This window comes from Callithrix jacchus, chromosome 7 (genome assembly GCF_049354715.1).
Source record: "Callithrix jacchus isolate 240 chromosome 7, calJac240_pri, whole genome shotgun sequence".
Taxonomy (NCBI): Eukaryota; Metazoa; Chordata; class Mammalia; order Primates; family Cebidae; genus Callithrix; species Callithrix jacchus.
Genome location: NC_133508.1, coordinates 122,250,715 through 122,272,694, shown reverse-complemented (window position 1 = coordinate 122,272,694; position 21,980 = coordinate 122,250,715). Strand labels below are relative to the sequence as shown.

Sequence of the window (21,980 nt, the reverse complement as noted above, 5' to 3'; positions counted from 1 at the left end):
GGTGGGGTTTGATTTTGTTTAAGTAAAAACAATGTCTTCTGGAGAGATTCCCCCATACCATGTCTGCTATTTTAGGAAGGTGATTTAGGAGGCACCAGTCGGCCAGGCTTTTCTTCTATTGAAATGCAGTGTGGAAGTCAAGGGGGAGGTGATCCTAGATGCCTGGGTCTCCTTCCTCATATTAACTAAAAATGAATACCTCCTATAATCTAGCAATTCTACTTCTGGATATTTAACCTAGAGACAATTTTACACATGTGCATGAGGAAATGGTTCATGGATGTTCACTGCAGAACTTTTTTTTATAATGGCAAAAGATGGAAGCAACCTAAATGTCCATCAGCAGTGAAATGCATAGAATGATATGGTATAGTCAATAAATTAGCATAAAGCTGCTAAGATAAAAAAAACTTGAATATAGCTTAAGACAAAATGATCAGGTAAGTATTAAAGATGAGGTACGGAGCAATGCTATCTTTGTAAACAAAAACATGCATGAATAATTTCTATATATAATGAGAATGTGTATTCAAGAAAAGTTTTACAATGGACTGAAATGATTCACATGATAGAAGGTTGCACTTGGGGAGGTTTGGTGTATAAGTCTATTCTCACACTGCTATAAAGATACTACCTGAGACTGGTTAATTTATAAACAAAGGAAGTTTAATTGACTCACATTTTCACATGGCTGGGGAGGCCTCAAGAAATTTACAATCATGGCAGAAGAAGCAGGCACCTTCTTCACAAAGCCACAGGAGAGAGTATGTGTGAAGGAGGAACTGTCAAATACTTATAAAACCATCAGATCTCCTGAAAACTCACTCACTATCATGAGAACAGTATGAGGGAAAACACCCACATGGTCCAGTCACCTCCACAGGGTTTCTCCGTTGACACATGGGGATTATGGGGATTACAATTCAAGGTGACATTTGAGTGGAGATACAGCCAAACCATATTAGTTGGTTCACTTTATAATGCTTTATTTATCATAAATTAGGAAGACCAAAAACAAAAGAAAATGTAAAATGTGTTCAATTGTGGGGTTGTGGGCATTGAATGGCATTAATGTATTGTCATTTTTGTACTTTTCTGTATTTGAAATTTTCTCAAAATTAAAAAAAAATCATCTTCTAGACTGTAAGATCCTTAAGAACAGCAACTATGTTTTATTAATATTTTCATTGACAGTATCTAATACCATTGTTGGAAAATAGGCGTCCTCAATAAATACTTGCTGAATATGTATGTGTTAAAAAAATAAAAATTTTATTGAGAAAAAAAGAAGAAATGAAGAGGAGAAAGATGAAAGTTACAGATGTAAGAAGACAGAAAGGTAAAAACTATTTTGGATTTAAAAATGTGTAATTTAGGAATGATCCAAGATGGCTGATCGCTAACATCTCGGGATTGCAGCACCCAGTTAAAGTGCAGAGAATGAGAGGACACCATACTTTCAGACAAATTTTGGTTGCTCATGGAGCAGATTCCCAGTGGAGGAGCCATACGGGTCGCCAGCGCGACTCTTGTGGCCGGCGCAGCAGTTTTGCTGGCACCTCGGTGCGGCAGCTCTTGGTGCAGAGTAAACGGGACTGGTTCCCCTTCTGACCGAGGTTTGGAGGAGTTGCACGGGTCACCAGCACGACTCTTGTGGCCGGCGCAGCGGTTTTGCCGACACCTCGGCGCGGCAGCTCTTGGTGCAGAGTAAACAGGACTGGTTCCCCTTCTGACTGAGGTTTGGAGCTCTGGGAAGGCAGAGTCGCCTATTACAGACTCAACAAGGAAGCCAGACTGGAGATTCCCAGGTAGAAAAGCACCATCAGTCTTAACGCCGCTGTTTTGGCCGGCGCAGAGGGTTGCTCATATTTTGGCCCTGGGAATTAACAACTTGGATTCCACTCAGAGACCTAATTTGAAAGTTGGTAATTACAAAGACGATAGGTGGATAAATTTACAATGATGGGAAGAAACCAGCATAAAAAGGCTGAGAATACTCAAAATCAGAACGCCTCTTCCTCTAAAGAGGATCACAGTTCCTCATCAACAAGGGAACAAGGCTTGATGGAGAATGAGCACATCCCATTAACAGAATCAGGCTTCAGAAGATGGATAATAAGAAACTTCTGTGAGTTAAAAGAACATGTTGTAGCCCAATGTAAAGAAACTAAGAACTTTGAAAAAAGGTTTGACAAAATCCTAATGAGAATAGACAACTTAGAGAGGAATATAAGTGAATTAATGGAACTGAAGAATACAATACAGGAACTCCGAGAAGTATGCACAGGTTTAAACACTCGAATTGTTCAAGCAGAAGAAAGGATATCAGAGGTCGAAGTCCAACTTAATGAAATAAAACGAGAAGACAAGATTAGAGAAAAAAGGATAAAAAGGAATGAGCAAAGTCTCCAAGAAATGTGGGACTATGTGAAAAGACCAAATTTATGTTTGATAGGTGTACCTGAATGTGACGGAGAGAATGAATCCAAGCTGGAAAATACTCTTCAGGATATTATTCAGGAAAATTTTCCTAAACTAGCAAAGCAGGACAATATTCAACCCCAGGTAATACAGAGAACACCACAAAGATAATCCTCAAGAAGAGCAACCCCAAGGCACATAATCGTTAGATTCACCAGGGTTGAAACGAAGGAGAAAATACTAAGGGCAGCCAGAGAGAAAGGTCAGGTTACCAACAAAGGGAAGCCTATCAGACTTACAGCAGATCTCTCAGCAGAAACTCTACAAGCCAAAAGAGAGTGGGGGCCAATATTCAACATCTTTAAAGAACAGAACTTTCAGCCCAGAATTTCATATCCAGCCAAACTAAGCTTCACAACTGATGGAAAAATAAAATCTTTTATGAACAAGCAAGTACTCAGAGATTTTATTACCACCAGGCCTGCTTTACAAGAGCTTCTGAAAGAAGCATTAAACATAGAAAGAAACAACCAGTATTAGCCTTTCTAAAAATATACTAAAAAGCAAAAAGCATCAACATAAAGAAGAATTTACATCAACAAATGGATAAAACAGCCAGTTAACATCAAATGGCAGTAATCCTAAATTTAAATCGACTAAATCCCCCAATCAAAAGATACAGCCAAAACCCAACGGTATGCCACGTCCAGACACACTTCACATGCAAGGATACACAAAGACTCAAAACAAAGGGATCGAGAAAGATTTACCAACCAAATGGAGAGCAAAAATAAACAAATAAATAAAAAGCAGGAGTTGCAATTCTCGTATCTGATAAAATAGATTTTAAAGAAACAAAGATATAGTGGTAAAAGGATCAATGCAACAACAAGAGCTAACGATCCTAACACCCAGATACATAGAGATTTAGACTCAATGAGACAGAAAACTACTAAGGATATCAAGGACTTGAACTCAGATCTGGAACAAGTAAACTTAATAAATATTTATAGAGCTCTCCACTTCAAATACACAAAATATACATTCTTGTCAATACCACATCACACCTACTCATAGGTTTAAATGAAATATTGATTGGCCATTATTAATACCCATTTTTTATGAATAAAGCAACATTTTCGTTATTTCTCCCTCTTCTTCTTCCTCTTTCTTCCTCTCCTTCACTCTTTTTTTTTCTTTCCTTCTCTCAAAAAAAAGAAAAAAGAAATCAACTTGTAGACTTCTAGATCCAGGTCAGCAATGTCTCTCTCATTGCCTGATTTCCTTCCTTCCCCTCTCTCCCTCTCTCCCTCCCTCCCTCCCTACAAAAAAAAAATGTGTGATTTAACACCCATGCTACCTGACATTTTCAGCTGAGCTATGTACTCTAAAACAGATCGGAATTTTGAATATGAAGATAAGGATGTGGAAAAAGCTCCCTTTCATCCAGCAGATACCAAGAATGTCATAGAGATCTACTGGCTTCAGATTCAGGAAAAAAAAGTTGGAATTCTTGAAATCATAAGTTATTTTGTAGTTTTCACAACTCTTTACATGTTTTAAAAACATAATGAATAACCATAATAATAAACTGAATGCTGAAAGTTTCAGAGGTTTATTTGATGATAATAAAAGCATGATTTATTATCAACCAATATTCTGAAGTAGACTATATATTTGATTACATATGATAATGATCACTACCTGTCTTAGATATTTCATAGTAAAATTATTAAAAGAAGCATTAATACAAAATAAATTCTAAATAAAAAATTCTAAGTTTTAAAAAGTAATTCTTCAAATGACAATTTAAAACACATAAAACAATTTCCTTATGTGATAGATTTCATTGTTGCTTTGTGACATATTCCAGATGAGAGAAAATTCCTCTCATTCTGCATTCGATGTTGGTTTACTTGTTAAATGTGCTTCCAAAGTATTATCAGATTGCACATTGGGGTATCTGTTGCTCTATATAAGCTCATTTACTTTTTTAACAATGAAAGTATTTTGTTTCACAAAGAACTATACCTTTAGTGAATATTCAAACTCTGGAAAATGCAGAAAACAAGACTGGGTATTCAAATTCAGTCATGCAGAGCTTAATGATGGGGATACATCCTAACAAATGCATTGTTAGGTAATTTTGTCATTGTATGAACATGATAGAGTGTACTTGCACAAACCTAGATGGGATAGCTTTCTTTACACCTAGGCTATATAGCATAGCTTATTATTCCCAGGCTACAAACCTGTGCAGCATGCTACTGTACTGAATACTATAGGTATCTGGAACACAGTGTTAAGTATTTGTGTATGTAAACATGTCTAAACATAAAAAAGGTACAGTCAAAATAAGATATAAAAGATTAAAAATGGTACAGCTGTATAGGGGATTTACCATGAATGAAGCTTGCAGGACTGGAAGTTGCTCTGGGCGAGTCAGTAGGTAAGCAGTGAGTGAATGTCAAGGCCTAGGTCATTACACTACTGTAAACTATAAACACATATACTTAAACTATACTAAATTTATTTTAAACATTTTTCTTTCTTTAATAATAATCTTAGATTACTGTAAGTTTTTACTTTATAATCGTGATCCACCCGCCTTGGCTTCCCAAAGTGCTGGGATTACGGGCGTGAGGCACCGCGCCCAGCCACTGCTTACCTACTGACTCGCCCAGAGCAACTTCCAGTCCTGCAAGCTTCATTCATGGTAAATCCCCTATACAGCTGTACCATTTTTAATCTTTTATATCTTATTTTGACTGTACCTTTTTTATGTTTAGACATGTTTACATACACAAATACTTAACACTGTGTTCCAGATACCTATAGTATTCAGTACAGTAGCATGCTGCACAGGTTTGTAGCCTGGGAATATAAAATTTTAAGCGAGGAAAGGTAGTTCACGCCTTTTAATCCCAGCACTTGAGAGGCCAAGGTGGACAGACTGCTTGAGTCTAGGAGTTCAAGACCAGCCTGCGCAACATTGGGAGACTCCATCTCTACAACATTTTTGAAAGTTAGTCAGGGATGATGGCATGTGCCTGTAGGCCTAGCTACTCTGGAGGCTGGGGTTAGAGAATCACTGCGCCTAGGAGGTAGAGGCTGCAGTGAGCCATGATTGTGCCACTGAACTCTAGCCTGGGCAACAGACCAAGACCCTGTCTCAAAAATAAATAAATAAATACATAAAAGTCTACTTCAGAATATTGGTTGATAATAATAAATCATGCTTTTATTATCACCAAATAAACCTCTGAAACTTTCAGCATTCAGTTTATTATTATGGTTATTCATTATGTTTTTAAAACATGTAAAGAGTTGTGAAAACTACAAAATAACATGATTTCAAGAATTCCAATTTTTTTTCCTGAATCTGAAGCCAGTAGATCTCTATGACATTCTTGGTATCTGCTGGATGAAAGGGAGCTTTTTTCCACATCCTTATCTTCATATTCAAAATTCCTATCTGTTTTAGAGTAACATAGCTCAGCTGAAAGTGTCAGGTAGCATGGGTGTTAAATCACACATTTTTTTTTTGTAGGGAGGGAGGGAGGGAGGGAGGGAGAGAGGGGAGGGAAAGAAATCAGGTCAAGAGATCGAGACCATCCTGGTCAACATGGTGAAACCCCGTCTCTACTAAAAATACAAAAATTAGCTGGGCATGGTAGTGCGCGCCTGTAATCCCAGCTACTCAGGAGGCTGAGGCAGGGGAATTGCCTGAACCCATGAGGCGGAAGTTGTGGCGCCATTGCACTCCAGCCTGGGTAACGAGCGAAACTCCATCCCAAAAAGAAAATTTTAAATTATTTATTATTTATTTTTCATTGCACAATGGAAATGGTATAAACTTTTAAATTTTTAAAACTTTCTTTTGTAGTAACACAGCTTAAAACACAAACACATTGCACAGCTATACAAAAATATTTTATTTATATCCTTATTCTACAAGCTTTTTGCTATTTTTAAATTTTTTTTAACTTTTTTTTTTTTGTTAAAAACTAAGACACAAACACACATATTAGCCTAGGCTTACCCAGGGTCAGGATTAACAATATTACTGTCTTGCACCTCTACATCTAATTTCACTAGAAGATGTCCAGGGCAATAGCAGGTATGGAACTGTCATTTCCTATGATAACACTGTCTTCTGTAATACTTCTTTTAAGGCTATTTGACAGCTAGCTTTTTTTTCTTTCAAGTAGAAGTATACTCTAAAATAATGATAATAGTAAATACGTAAGCCAGTCACATGGTTGGTTATTATCATTGTCAAATATTATGTACTGCACATAACTGTACATGCAACACTCTTATAGACTAGCAGTACAGTAGATTTATTTACACCAGCGTCTCCAAAAGGTAGATAAGTAGATAACACATTGCTCTACAATGTCATCATGGTGACATTATTACATCATTAGGTGATAGGAGTTTTTCAACTCTGTTATAATCTCATGAGAGGTGTTGTATAGGTAGTTGGTTGTCTACCAAAATGTGTTATAATAGTAATATACCATTTGGATATTCTAGCAACATTAAAAGCACTACATAGAATCATATGTTGAGGCTGGGTACAGTGGCTCATGCCTATAATCCCAGCACTTTGGGAGGCCAAGTGTCTCTATTAAAAATACAAAAATTAATTGGGCTTGGTGGCATGCACCTGTAATCCCAGCTACTCAGGAGGCTGAGGCAGGAGAATCACTTGAACCCAGGAGGTGGAGGTTGCAGTGAGCTGAGATCGTACCACTGCACTCCAGCCTGCCCAACAGAGCTAGATGCTGTCTTAAAATAAAAGAAAAAAGAAAAAGAATCATGTTGAAATTACCAATGTAGGGACTTTTTTTGCTTCCAACACTTATTTCTTGCAATACTGTTAAAGATTAGCACAATATATTCATATAAATATATTAATGTTTATTTGCAAGAATGACTTACCGACAAGTCAAGAAACACACACTTATAACATTGTAAAAGATAAAAGCAAGATTGTCTGATTAGATTTCAACTGCTTTTCTTTTATGCACTCCTCTCCTGCTTTCCAGAAATGTTTATGTAAACCTTTGATGTCAGCGTTTCCTGTGTTTCTCTTGACTTGGTGTCAGTGTATTCCTTTAAGCCAGTAACATCATTATGTTGATTGTTAAAATTTAATATTCTCCTTTACATTGTTTTAACATCTTGTCAGAAGTCAATTGACCATATATGTGTGATTCTATTTCTGGATTCTATTTTATTGCATTGTCTATATGTCTGTCTTCATCAGTACCAAGTTGTCTGGCTTATATAGCTTTATAGCTATAGGTAGGATAAATCCTCCAGTTTTATCTTTCTTTAAAAAAAATGGCTTTGGTTATTCTGGATTCTTTACCTTTGCTTCCATAGGAATTTTAGAATCTGGCTGAAATTTCTTCAGACATTTTGTTGAAACTTTCATGGGTTGAATCTGTAAATGAACTTGGTGAAAACCGACATCTTAACAATATCAAGTCTTGTAATTTATGAACATAGTTGATGTTTTCATTAATTTAGGTCTTTCAATAAAAAGGGGGAATCAGCATGTATAAGCACATCACATATGCCTGTTATAGTAATGAGTGCTCTACATGCAACATATTAATTAAAAATCACCATTCCTTTTATTAGCTAGTTTGTACATAAATGTAAAGGGGTTAAGAGAAGGTAAGTTAACTCCCTAGAGTTAAGTAACGTGGGCCGTCCCTCTCAAGGTGGACTGTCCCCCTGTAAGTAACTCCCTAGTTATCCAATAAGTGGCACAGAAGGGAATTTGGGCCCTTATCTGACTTCCAAAACCTGGCTTTTTCTATTGACCGGTCTTCATAACTTAGCTAAAACAAGGGTTAAGCAAGGGCTATCATTTATGACTGTGAACTTCTCCAAAGTTCAGATTGTTCCTGAACAATCAGGCATTTCAAACTCTTACCATCAAGTAAAGAGATAGTATTACATTGTGTGTAGGATTACCGGGATTAAAGATTACTTTATATTTTCCAAATTGCACTTGAGAATTGACTGTGCCGATTACATCCTTTTTGGGTATCTACCTTGCTCACAGTATGTGGGATCCGGGTTAATGAACAGAATAAAATTATTGTATCCTGTTGAAAAAAATATATTTCCATGTATAAGTAATCCATGCGATTTGAAGACAGGTTTTATAAAAGGTTTGACAGGTATTGACCTCATTTCAGGAATACCCTAGTAGGGAAATTCAGTGACTTTTACCAACTTACCCGTGGCCAAATAAATAAATAAATAAATAAAAATAAGTAAGCGAAAATTAAAAACCAGAACAAATCCAAAGTAATTATAATTAAAATTAACCAAAGTTCCTGATCCATTCCTGATAAGGGGTATTAAGGTTTAATATTTAAAGAGAATTTATGAAGAAAAAGATTATGGTTCAAACTCTACTTCAGGCATTTCTATTTACATTTCTTGGAAAAGCTTCCCAAGGCTCTTTCTAACCCAGTCCCCAATCTACAGAAGAATCTAGTGGACTATCCACTCATTTCACAGCATTTGTTTGAAACTAGAAGACCCAGGGAGGGAACAAGGTTCAGGCTTGAAACGCTAAGACATTAAAGATTTCACCTTGTTTGCAAAAATCAGAATGGGAGGCTGCAGCCGGGCTTCATATTCGCCGGCGCTAGGCGCTGGACATCCGGACCGGCGGAGCCGGGCAACCAACTGAGGGGGGGGGGGTCCCCGCGCGCCAGCTGCAGCTCCTGAGCAAAGCCGGCAAGCCCCAGCAGGGCGGTGCGGGTTGCTCACGGAGAAAAGGAGGAGTTTGTTGGGGTGAGGATGGCAGAGAACGGGCTCAAAGCCGGCTTCCTTCCGACGGGCTCCTGCGCCCCACCTGTGCTCCTGAAAGGCGGCCCCCGATAGGGCGCGGCGGGAACCAGAGCCAGGAGGAGGGTCACGAGTTAAAGCGGCAGGGGTGGAGGATGCGCGGGCAGCAGTAGCGTCGCTAGTCCTCGCGCCTAATCCTGGGCGGAGCGGGGCTCGAGGTTGCTGGAGCGGCGCGCTAACTCGCCCTGCGCCCTCGCCGCGGACACCGGAGCTGCGGCCACTCCCCGCTGTCCCCCAGGTGAGCCCGCCGGGCGCCGCCCCGGGGCGTCGGATGTCGCGGGAACGACGCCGGCAGCGCGCAGAGAGGGCCCGGGAGGCCGGGAGGCAGCGAGCTGTCGGGGACGCGGCGGGAGGCTCGGGCCGGGCCGTCGGCGCCATGGAGGGCGAGCGGGCTGGAGCTGAGATTCAGCTCTTCCGCGCCGCCCCAGCGCCGCGCGCATTAGGTCAGTGAAGGCGCACCCCTGCGGGGCCCGCGCGGGGCTGGGCGGGTTGCGGGGCTCTGCTCCTTGGTCACCCTACGGTCCGCTACACACCTGGAAGCCTGCGGTCCTGGCTCTGAGGGCTGGAAGTCACCCCGACCCCGAGCTCCTGCGCTGGAAGGCTTGGAGGCTGGCCGGGTCTCGAGATGGTCCTAACGCGGCTCGGGCGGCCCCTCTCAAGGCGGACTGTCCCCCTGTTAGAGGTGGGGGCGGCTGGAAGTGGGGGCTCAGGCCCGGGTCCCTGCGCTGGCTGAAAGCAGCCGCCAGCTGGGCTGCGGCCGTCTGAGCTCAAGGACAGTGCCCGGGGATGGCAGCGACCGCTTTCGGACATCGCTGCAACCCTCCGGCTCTTTATCGCGCGGACTACCCGACAAAAGTCTCGACGCTTAAAAAAAAAGAGAGAAAGAAGGAAAGAAACGGAAGAAAAGAAAGGAAAGAAAGACCGGAGAGACCAGTTTTGTGTCTGATGAAGTGCGAAAGCGCTTCTGAAAAAAACGAGGTTGCGTAACCTTCTCGCCAACTGGGAGGCCTTTACTATATGTATACACACTTCCGGGCTTTCTCTAATTTTCTACAGCTCACTTCAATCAAGCCTCTGCCCGCCAGCAATAGGTAACCTGTGTGTGTCCGTTGGCTCCTTCTAAGAGTATGCCTGCTACCTCGGTAGCCTCTCAGGATGGCCCCTTCGTCGGGCCACCTCTCCTGCCTCCCGCGCCGGCGCTCCGGGTGAATGTGAAGGGTGGCTATGAAAACCTCCTTCAGCTGTTGGGGGTCCCGACCGTTTGCAGTTTTTAAAGTACACCCTCGGAAGGGCTTTTCAGACTGCGTAAAGCTAACGTTTACAAAGTCAGCTGCCGGTCCTGGTGAATGAAACGTCTTGCTTCCAGGACAGCGCTTTGTGATGTGCTGAATAGATTAATGCTGGTTGGCTTATTTTCTCTTTGTTCCTGTGGGTTACTGTTACATGGTGTGTGGCTAGTGTGTTTAAAGTTTAATTTTCCCTGTATCAAAGTGGAAAGGGCTTAATGTCAATATATAACTCACCAACATGCTTGATTTTTTTTATGCTGTCACAGCTGAACATACTTATTAACGGCTTCATTATTACGTTGGTGTTAGTTCATATGCAAGCTTTGGTTAACGTGAAATCATCTGCGTTTTAAGTCCCATAGATGAAGTCTCCTCAAATGCTGTTTAAAATATATGCCTTTTCGAAGGAAAAAACCCGTTGAATGAAAATCCTAATGTATTAATAACTTTTTCTTTCCTTTATGACTTTAAGAATTACTGTATTTATGCTTTGACAGGCATTTTAACACACACATATATGAGCCATACTTTAATGAGTTATAATTATTTCATTTTGAAGGTACTGTGTATGCTATACAGTAAATATGTTTTATGTTTCATTCATTCAGCAGTATCCTTATTAATCTTTTCATTAATCAAGAGTTTAGAAACCTTCCTCATGGTTGTTTTTATAGCCAATATCTATTGTTCAGAGTCGTTGGGCTTGCTAAGAATGTTTGAATTGGAATCAAAAGTGGGATTCTAGACTTGGAAAGCAGCATGATATCTATCTGAACAGTGACTTGTCAGATATTGTATGAATGCAGGTTACAATTTTCCTCCTTCATTGCCAACTACAGGTTATTATTAAAATGTCAAATAAAGCCTGCCTTTCTATTCTATATGGAAGGACCCTACTCACCAATGGTGGTTTACAGTATTTTATTTTAAACAGATTTCCATAGTATAATATCAGTCTTAGTCTTAGGGAAAACCCAAGCTCCATCCCAGTCTCTGGAGTGACTTTCTCTCACTTTAAAAAAGCTAGTTCTGAAGACAATGAAACCAGACCAACTCTTTTCAAAGGCACCCCTTCCCCAAAATAGGTATGAAGTACTTTGAAAATATGCTGTAAATATAAGGGCTTCAATAAAAAGTCGTTACAAGTGATGCCACAGATTGGGAATTAGGCTTAAATTGAGTGCCTGCTTTCCCCTTTGTAAAACAATTGTTTCCTGAGGTTCATGCTGCTCCTTAAGGACCTCATTGGCTTTCTAGGAATCTGCTCTGTCTGCTGTGCGTGTTAGGTAGGTGAGTCTGCTTAGCGCTAGACTCTATGCAAAGGCTGTGTTTGCTCTTTCATTTAATGCTCACTACAGTCATAGGTATTGAATTCTGGCTGCAATCATAGAAGGGTAGGTGTTGTTATTCCCATTTTGCCAGAGAGGAAACTGAGGCTCAGAAGGGCTAAATGATTTCTCTGAGATTGCAGAAATGTCAAGTCATAGAACCAGAATTTGAAACCAAAGTGTGCCTTGGTTCTTTACACTACATCCTGCTATCTTTAACTCGTGGTTTGAAACATTTTTTTAATAATCTGTGAAAGTTTTAGTTACTTTCCAGGAAAAAGTATCCACAGCCACATATATGAAAGTTTGCATTATAACTTCAGGGTCCACTTACCCTCTGAAGTCCTTCTTCAGGCCCTCAGATCTCTGATCCTGCTCTAACTATACTGAGGCAGGAAATATATACATCCTATATATATGTACATATAATCTTTTACTAATGGGAGCAGCCCCTGAATTTGGTAATTATTAACTAGGTGAAAATTCACTTCATAATTAATGTCTAACATCAGAGCTGATTCTGTAAACATCTAAAATGCAGTTTAAAGCAATGGGTCTTATTTGAAACCAGAACTTTTGTTTGAGCTTCCTCCTGCAACAGCAAAGAATATGGACTTGTGTCTTTATTCACTAAATGGAAATGTTGGTGGTTGTTGTTTTTCCTCCCTAGAGATGGCAAATCCTGAGATAGTTATAAGTAGCTGCAGCTCTCATGAAGAGGAAAATCGCTGTAATTTTAACCAGCATACATCTCCATCTGAGGAGCTTCTATTAGAAGATCAGATGAGGCGAAAACTCAAATTTTTTTTTATGAATCCCTGTGAGAAGTTCTGGGCTCGAGGTAGAAAACCATGGAAACTTGCCATACAAATTCTAAAAATTGCAATGGTGACTATCCAGGTAAGCATCTCAGATCATGAGTTTGGCGAAAGCCTCTTAATAACAAAGAGAACTATGGACAGTGGGTTGTTGTTGTTGTCGTTTTTTATAACTTTTAACTATATGCATAATGTAGAGCGATAACAAATAAGAAAACATACAATCCTAGACCCTTCTGTCCTCAACATTTGTGAAAAAGTTTGGCTTCTTTTTTCTCTTTTTTTTCTTCTCATCTTTCGCTAAGTTATAATTTTAGTTACATAATCTAATTAGTTTTCAGGAAAAGAAAACTATTTGGCTTCCAATAAAGAGGTTCAGCTGGTTTCTAAATAAGCCATGGAAACTAGTGTTGTCCAACATTAGGACTTTCTTTTCCTTCCTAGTTAGTTGCCTGAGAATTTCTCTATTCAGAAACTTCGAGACTTCCTGCTACAGGCAAATTCTTAGATTTTCACAGCCCTGTGATCATGAGAACCATTCAGTGGAAGAATGTGGAGTTAACTAACAGAAGAGGAGTGTCAGGAGCTAGTGAAACACAGGACCTCTTTTTAGTTCAAAGGGAGCTTTTGAATCTCATTTCCTTGGCTGCTTTTAACATTTTTGTGGGGGAGGAGGGGGATCCATATTTTGTGATTGTTGATATATACTGGCTGTGATTTATTCTTATGAAAATATGTTTTCCTGTTGGTGAGAGTAATTATATCTTGCTAAAAGCAAAAGGGCAAAATAAAAGCAGATTTTAATGAGAAAAGTAGATGTGATAGGTTTATTTTTATTATTACTTACTCTCCTTAAGTTGGTGAAAAATGCCTAAATACATAAACAATTGGTATTGAAGAAGAGATTAAAAAAACAGGATGTTACCAATTTTAACTGCTTATTGAGAACAAATGCTAATGATTATTAGAGAACCAACGCAATTTCTACAGTCATATGAAGTTGGTAGAATTCTTGCTTGTTTCTAAAGCTAGATGTTGTTTCCAGGGAGACAAAAATTTGATGACTACCCTGTTCCAGTACATTATTTCATGTAATTCTAACATTCCTACTGGCTTATTTTACAGAAGAAGAAACTGATATTTACAGAGCTCTTTTAAAGTCACATGGCTTGGCCGGGTAGGGTGGTTGATGCTTGTAATCCCAGCACTTTGGAATGCTGAGGCAGGTGGATTGCTTGAGCTCAGGAGTTCCAGACCAGCCTGGGCAACATAGTGAAAACCTGTCTCTACAAAAAATACAGAAATTAGCCAGGTGTGGTGATCACACCATTGAGTTCCAGCATCGGTGAAGGAGAGAGACCCTGTCTCAAAAAAAAAAAAGTTGCATGGCTAGTCAGTAGGAACATTAAGACTTTGAAGGCAGGCATTCTATCTGTCATATCATCCTGAAAATGAATATTCAATTCTCAACCAAATATTTGGCAAGTTGAAATTGATATTCTTAACTTCTGAGTGCTAATACAATGTGTCACAATACTGAAAAGTTTATGTGTATTGTTTCTTATAAGGAGGAAAAGCCTGTATCAGTTGAACATGAAGATTAATAATAGGTACCCCTTGAGTGTTTGCCATGTACTAGACTAAACATTTTATAGATGTCATCATCTTCAATTCTTTTTTTTAAGATGGAGTTTCTCTCTGTCACCCAAGCTGGAGTACAGTGGCACCATCCTCGGCTCATTGCAACCTCCACCTCCCAGGTTCAAGTGATTCTCCTGCCTCAGCCTCCTAAGTAGCTGGGATTAGAGACACACACCACCAAACCCAGCTAATTTTTTATTTTTATTAGAGACAGGGTTTCACCATGTTGGCCAGGCTGGTCTTGAACTCCTGACCTCAGTTGATCCACCCGCCTTGGCCTCGCAAAGTGCTCGGATTACAGGTATGAGCCACCATGCCTGGCCCATGTTCAATTCTTAAAACAAGTTGGAGGTAGGTAGTGGTATCCTCATTTCACAGATGAGAACAATGAGGGGCTTGGTAAGGAAAAGGACCCTGTCATAGTCAGGAAACTAGAAGAGTAGAACTGATATTCAAACTCAGATTAATTTTCTCTAAGATTTATGTTCTTAATTACTTCTTAATTTTCAGGGAGCTCATCTAACCTTCCTATGTTTACTAGGGTGGTCAAAAGAAAACTGGCAATGGTTTAAGATGTTAAGGCTGCTAGTAATAAGCAAGTAAAAGGTGTTTAGGTAAGTTTTTAAAAGGCACTGAGGGGTTCTTAATTGTGATGTTTCCCTAATTTGTATCAGAGCAATCAAACAAATATTAGATAAAGACAGCTTTATAATTGAGCAAATGAGGATGAATTGGTAACAGATTATCTCAGGGAAAATGTGGTGGTTCTTCTGTTAAGTTGGAGATTTTGTGTTTGCAACAGCAAAAGAAAGATGTTTACAATGATAGCCTACTAAAAATTTCTCTTTTCCCAATACCTGGCTTAGTCTCTGAATTATGGCAGTTTTCTCTCAGGCATTGTTATTCCTGTCTGCCACTAAACCTTTGAGGGCGGGGACCAATTGTCTTCTCATTGTATCCTTAGTCCCTAGCTCATTGCTGGCAAATGAGAAGTACTCATGTATTTGAATGACTGGTAAGTATATCTTTGGGAATTCTTTGGGGCTGTTTGGTCATCAGCTTCAACAGATAGAAAATCCCCAGAATATCAAGATATCATCTCATTGAGGACAATTAAAGAGGCTCTTCAGAAATGGGAGTTAGGTGCAGAGATGATTAGGTGATGATATGTGTGGGGTGCAGACCGTATCTCATATGTGGAAGGGAGAGGGGAAAAGATTTATCTCCTCTATTTTTTCTGATCAAACCCTGGATTACTTTGTGTAGCATGACAGGGTGGGTAGAACTTAGATTTAGTCTGTCAGACATAGGTTTCAGTTTTGACTATATTGACACTGGCTAATGATGTGACTTGAAAAAATTATATAACTTCTCTGAGCCTCATCTCTAAAATTGGTATATTAGGAATATACTACAGGATTAATACGAAGAAAGTTCCTGGAATAGTGTATGGAATACAGGTGTTCAACATTGTTCCCGCCTTCCATATAAATATACTCTGCCTCACTCTGGGATTTAAGAAAGAGTGTAGTTTCTCAATTTACAGCATGTGGGGGGTGTGTGTGTATGTGAGAGAGAGATAGAGAGATAGAGGTTTGGGTGGGAAGGAAGAGAAGATGAAAGAGAGACTTAGAGTATGGTAAGCTTTTAGGTGTAACCGAAAGGCCTTAGGTTAACATGACAGCAGTTTTTGTGTGTGAACAACTGAGTTTCATGTAAAACGCTGAGGTCAATACTGCATGACTATTAAGGACATATGATGTTAATATACTTTAATTTAGACATGAGTTGAGGGGTTTTGGTGATCAGACGCAGGAATATAGTTTGGTCACAGGACTTGGACTTTCTTAGTGTATTATCCACCTGCTGCAAAACCTTCTTTATGTCCCCAAGAATTCAGTTTAAACTCTTCTATTTGCTGTTCAAGTCCCTGTACCTTCTGCTTTGCATTTTCTGCCCACATTTTCCAACCTCTTACCTTTTCTTTTTTTCTTTTAAGCTGGTCTTATTTGGGCTAAGTAACCAGATGGTGGTAGCTTTCAAGGAGGAGAATACTGTGGCATTCAAACACCTTTTCCTAAAAGGATATATAGACCGAATGGATGACACATATGCAGTATACACACAAAGTGATGTATATGATCAGATAATCTTCGCAGTGAACCAGGTAAATCAAGTGTGTGCATTATTTACTTGGGAAAAAACAAACTGAAAAAAATGATGGCAATGTACATAATAGAAACTGACATTCAGGTGGAGAAGGGTGAACATTTCTGCTTGGAAATAACACACACAAAATTATTTAAAAAAATTTTTTTAAATATTAACAAAATTTTATAAAAGTTGAAGTTGAGAAAAGCTTTTGTTTAGTAACAGAAAGGCAGAAACTTTAAAGATTTAATTAAAAGAATCAGAGTTAGGGCTTGGCATGGGAATCTGGAAGATTTAAAATTACTAACTATGACCCTGAGTGTAAGTAGTCATTAAGTCTTCAGAGCTGAAAGTACACTTTCAGGTCCCCTTAACAAATAATGAGAATATTAACTTTTCAGAGTGTGTATAGCAACCAAGACTTAAAAATTCACTTGAAAGTAAGCAAGGCCTTTATGTCATACATGACAATGATATTATTGTGACACTGACTAACTGCCAAACAGAAAACAAGCTTGTTTTACATATAGATTAATACTGTATTTTATTGTGAGTTTCTAATATATATTTTTGCCATAAAAAGTACTTTCTCAGGACCCCAAAATTTTAAATTTGTAGGTATCATTGAAAGTATTTTGGAAGTCAGTATTCCCAAACTGGGTTAGTTTGCAGAACACATTTCAAAATTATTACAATTCTTCAGAAAATTATTATAGTGCAATCATGGCTATTCATTTTCTGGAGACAATCTCTGCACAGTGAGATGGTAAGCTGCTAGGATAAAATACATATGTATGGCATGAAGTCTTTCTGTTAGAACTGAGATTGGGAAAATGAGCCAGAAATCTAAAGTAATAGAAATAAGTTGCATAAACTGTTAAACAGAATTATGTCCTACAATTTGTAGTTGTTAAGAGCATAATGATGGAGATACTCTGTTTTTAGAATTTAAAGTATATTAAGTTTCTCTAAAGCTAGTCTGATCTAAACTGGTAGTTTGTTGTTTTTGTTGGGAAGGGGGAGTGGGATCAAGGCAAGAGGTAAACGGTCCATTAAATTCTTTTTTTTTTGAGAGAGACAGGGTCTTACTCTGTCACCGAGGCTGGAGTGCAGTGGCACAATTACAGCTCTCTGCAGACTCAACCTTCTGGGCACAACTGATCCTCCCACCTTAGCCTCCCAAGCAACTGGGGTCATAGGCATGTACCACCATGCCTGGCTAATTTTAAAAAATTTATTTTTGTAGAGATGGGGTCTCCCTGTGTTGTTGCCCAGGTTGCTCAAACTCCTGGTCTCAAGTGAGACTTAATAGTTGAGGTGATTGTTACTGAGAGGAACTGACAAATAGGGCAGTGGCATCTCCGTTCTTAGAAGCATATCCATGACTATTAGTTATCCCAAAGGGTTTAGCCCTAAGATGTCATCTTACTGGATAATCTCCAGGGCTCATTCAGATCCAATACTGTGATTATAGCATCACTGCTTTTTGTTTATTATATAAGCTTCTATATTGGAATGTGAGAGACCTACTTATTTTCTTTTTAGGCTATCTCTTGGCTTTCCTCTTATTTCTTCAATCATTTTTAGGTCAGCTTTACTGATTCCTTTTCTTTCATGTGCCTCTTAAATTTGAGCAGTCCTCAAAACTTGGTCCTTTTCCTGCAGAAACACCCTCCACTACCCAGCCTCAGCTATCATCATGATGAGGGGACTTCCAAGTGGTTCCCACGCTGCCAGACACCTACGTCACAAGCACCTCAGCACTGCCAATCCAATGGCTTCTCATTCTCCTCCCACCCGTCCCTAGGCTGTTTCTTCTTTCTGGTCAGTTGCTTAGGTTGAAAGGCCTCAGGGTCTTCTAGGAATCATTCATTCTTGCAGCTCAAACAGTTTATAAATTCTTCTTTCTGTTTGGCCTCCCTTCTTTCCTACCCCCTTTCCCTACTGCCTCTTGCTTTTGGTGCCACAGCATTTAGCTAAGGATATTTAATGTGTTTCTGTATTATAACTCAAAGGCTGACTTGGGACCTATGGATCTGACTGAAAATGCCTTCTCTCAAGGCAGAGCTGGAGAGACCAGGAGGGATGGATGCCCAGTGTAGTTAAAGCTCCACCAAGGCCTCCACCACTTGGCTGTTCTGTGCAGTCTCACCATCGTTAGTTCCACAGTTAGTTCCAACCATCATCTCATACCACATTTCTGCCCCAGAATTCTCTGACTCGGGCTCTAGGGCTGCCCTCTAGCTGGACACAGCCCTGCTGCTTCCCTAGATTACCCAGTTCTTGCTAGATGCTCAGACTTGCACAAAGAGCTGAATGAAGAGCTCAAGGAAGTCTGGCTATAGCGTATACAGTTAATGTATATATTATATAATATAACTATATGGCATATATAATTATAATGTTAACAGGTACCTGCAGTCCTGGGCCTCTGGTCTTTCACAGTTCAAGATCTTAAAAAGTTAAAACACAAGATTCTGTGGTCTGGAGATTCAGACCTCTAGGTGATTCCTGTGGGGACTCCCTCACACTTACACCTGGACTCTGGGAGGGTTGTAGTGCCCCATCACAGCTGTGACTGCACTTCATGACCCCTGCTTGCCTGTCCCTATTTACCTCTCATTACACATCATGTGTTCTAGGAACACTAGTCTACCGGGTACCTTAAATGGAAAACAAAACTCTCAGAACTGAGTATCTCCAGCATTATTCTACTTTACCCCTGTATGCCAAACATAATGTTGTTTAATAGCTTAGGGAGATTGCTTCTATTACCGTAGATTTCTGGCTCACTTTCCTAATCCTAATGCTAACAGAAAGCTTGGTGCCATAATCATCTTTCTTATCCTAACAGTTAACCAACTCTCTGTGCACAGATTAGCTCTAGTAACAAAGAGCTCCATTCCATTATAGTAATTTTTCACCTCACCATTAATTTGACAAATATTTGAGCACCTACTGTGTGCCTGAAGGCTGGTGTTAGAGCAGTGGATTGATAAATTTCCTGTCCTGTGGAACTTGCAATCTAATGCAGAAGATGGATTTTAAACAAATATCTTTTGCTTTAGGGTAGTGATGAGTGGTATGAAGACAAATAAACCAGCGTAAGGCAATAACACTAGCCTCAGAGTGGTCAGAAAAGGCCTTTCTGAAGACTTGAAATCTAGGGAAGAATAGTCCAGGCTGAAGGAGTGGCAACAGCAAAGGTCCTGAAGCTGGAAAGCGATTGGTATGTTTGAGAAAATGCGAGGGAGGCAATTATGATAGGCAGTTAGGGCCAGAGGAGCTAGGGGCCAGGTCCCTCAGGACATGGAAAGGAGCTTTGAATTTTATTCTGAGAGTGACACGAAACCATGGAAGGGCTTTTTGTAGGGGAAAGACTCTAATAATATACATAAGCACAAGCTAACTTGTATTCACTCAAATATTTATTAAATAGTATCTATTATGTATCAGGCACTTTTTTGGGTTTGCAGGGGTCCTGCAGTGAACAAATAGACAAAGTTGAGGAGGTTATATTCTCATTGGAAGAGCCAGTCAGTAAATAAGTATATAAGAACATCATCTGTCAGTTTGTTATAAGTACTATAGAAAATAAAGCCAGTGAAGTGACTAGCTGGAGGTGGTTGGAGAAGGTCTCTCTGACAAGGTGAGATGTAAGCAGACAGCAGACTAAAGAGAGGACAGGCAGCCTGTGTCTATCTCAAGGAAGAAACTTCCAGGTAGGAAGAACAGCAAAAACAAGAGTCTGGAGGAGGTGTATTTTGGATATCACTGTTCTAAGTGCTGTACATGCATGAATTCACTCATTCCTTATATCAATCTTACGAGTTCTAGATGGAGACTAGACGAAGGTGAGAGGGAGGATTGGAGAGGCAGAGGTTTAATTTGTCCAGGAAAGAAAGGATGATGGTTTGGAATAGGGTCATATCAATGAAGGTAATGAGAAACAGTCTGATTTGTGGTGAGGAGGCTCTGATTGATTGATTGACTGATTTGAGACAAAGTCTCATTCTGTTACCCAGGCTGGGGTACAGTGGCACAATCTCAGCTCACTGCAACCTCCAACTCGCGGGTTCAAGCGATTCTTCTGCCTCAGCCTCCTAAGTAGCTGGGACTACAGGCACATGCCACCACGCCTGGCTAATTTTTGTATTTTTGTAGAGATGGGTTTTCACCATGTTGGCCAGGATGGTCTCGATCTCCTGACCTCGTGATCCACCTGCCTTGGCTTTCCAAAGTGCTGAGATTACAGGCATGAGCCACCGCGCCTAGCCAAGGCTCACATTTTTAAGTGATTCTTGTGCAGAGATAATTTAAAAGTCATGCATGACTTTCAGATATACTGCAAGTGGAATATAAGAGAAATTGACAAAAGAATCTTTCCTAAATTTTGGCCTGAACAATTGACTGACTTACAGAGTAGTTTATTGAGAAGGGAATTACTGTGGAAGGAGCAGGCGAACAGGTGTTTCTGTTTGCACATTTACTAGAGATTCCTCTTAGACACTATAGGCATCATGTAGGCAGATTGCCATCCATGTGTGGTATTCAGTGGAAAGGTCAGAGCTAGAGATGCGAATTTGGAAGCTGTCAGCATATAGGTGGTATTTGAAACATGGGACTGGTTGAAGTCAGCTATAGAGAGAATGTGGATAGAGGTTATGGCCTGAATCCAAAGATACTCCAAAATACAGAGGTTAGCAATGGGAGGATTCAGCAAAGGAGACCATGAAGAAACCATCGGAGTCTCAGAAGTCAAGTAAAGAAAGTATCCCATGTAGGAGGAGCATTCAACTGCATCGATACCATGGAGATGTTAAGTTATAGGAGGCTGAGAACTAGGCATCAGATTTGGTAACACGCTCATTGGTGACCTTGACAAGGTCCAACTCAAAATCCATCCCATATTAAAAATTATTTTCTTCATTTGTCATGTCATGCTTCATACATATTTTTTAGCAGAATTATTTTCTGTGTCGATCACACAAAGTTGTTAATTTCAGGAGTGATAGAATGACCAATTGTACCAAACATATTGCTCTAAAACACTTTGTTTTGGAAATATGTCTGCAGGCATCCATTAAAAATTTAAGTTGACAGTTACTCCAAGACACCATAAGATTCTCACTTGTAAAATTAATTGTTTTAATGTAAAGGATTCACTAGGATGGGCAATATTGCCATAAAGGTGATTAAATTATAATCTTGCAAAGATGAAGTTTATTAAAACAATACTTTCTTAAAAAAAGGTTTTGCTGGCTAACCTATAATAATTGTATCCTACTTGTCACACTGCAGTGTTAAAGTACAACTCTGACCTTATAGGTGATAGTTTAAAGATAAATAAAATGGCCAGATGCAGTGGCTCACGCCTGTAATCCCAGCACTTTGGGAGGCTGAGGCGGGTGGATCACGAGATCAAGAGATCGAGACCATCCTGGTCAACA

At 39.7% G+C, this 21,980-nt stretch overlaps 1 protein-coding gene across 7 annotated transcripts in view; it reads left to right on the top strand.

Moving 5' to 3' along the window:
- Positions 1–21,980, top strand: part of MCOLN3 (mucolipin TRP cation channel 3) — a 47,666-nt gene that overhangs the window by 7,446 nt on the left and 18,240 nt on the right. For 2 of the 7 annotated variants that reach the window (XM_009001606.5, XM_035252029.3), the window contains 2 exons: positions 12,591–12,820; positions 16,379–16,546. In XM_009001606.5, coding sequence (XP_008999854.1) covers positions 12,591–12,820; positions 16,379–16,546 — 398 coding nt within the window. Of the gene's footprint in view, positions 1–9,408; positions 10,395–10,611; positions 10,707–10,939; positions 11,029–12,590; positions 12,821–16,378; positions 16,547–21,980 lie in introns of those variants that run through there. The other 5 variants (XM_002751021.7, XM_009001607.5, XM_009001608.5 and 2 more) reach the window with 5 other exon arrangements.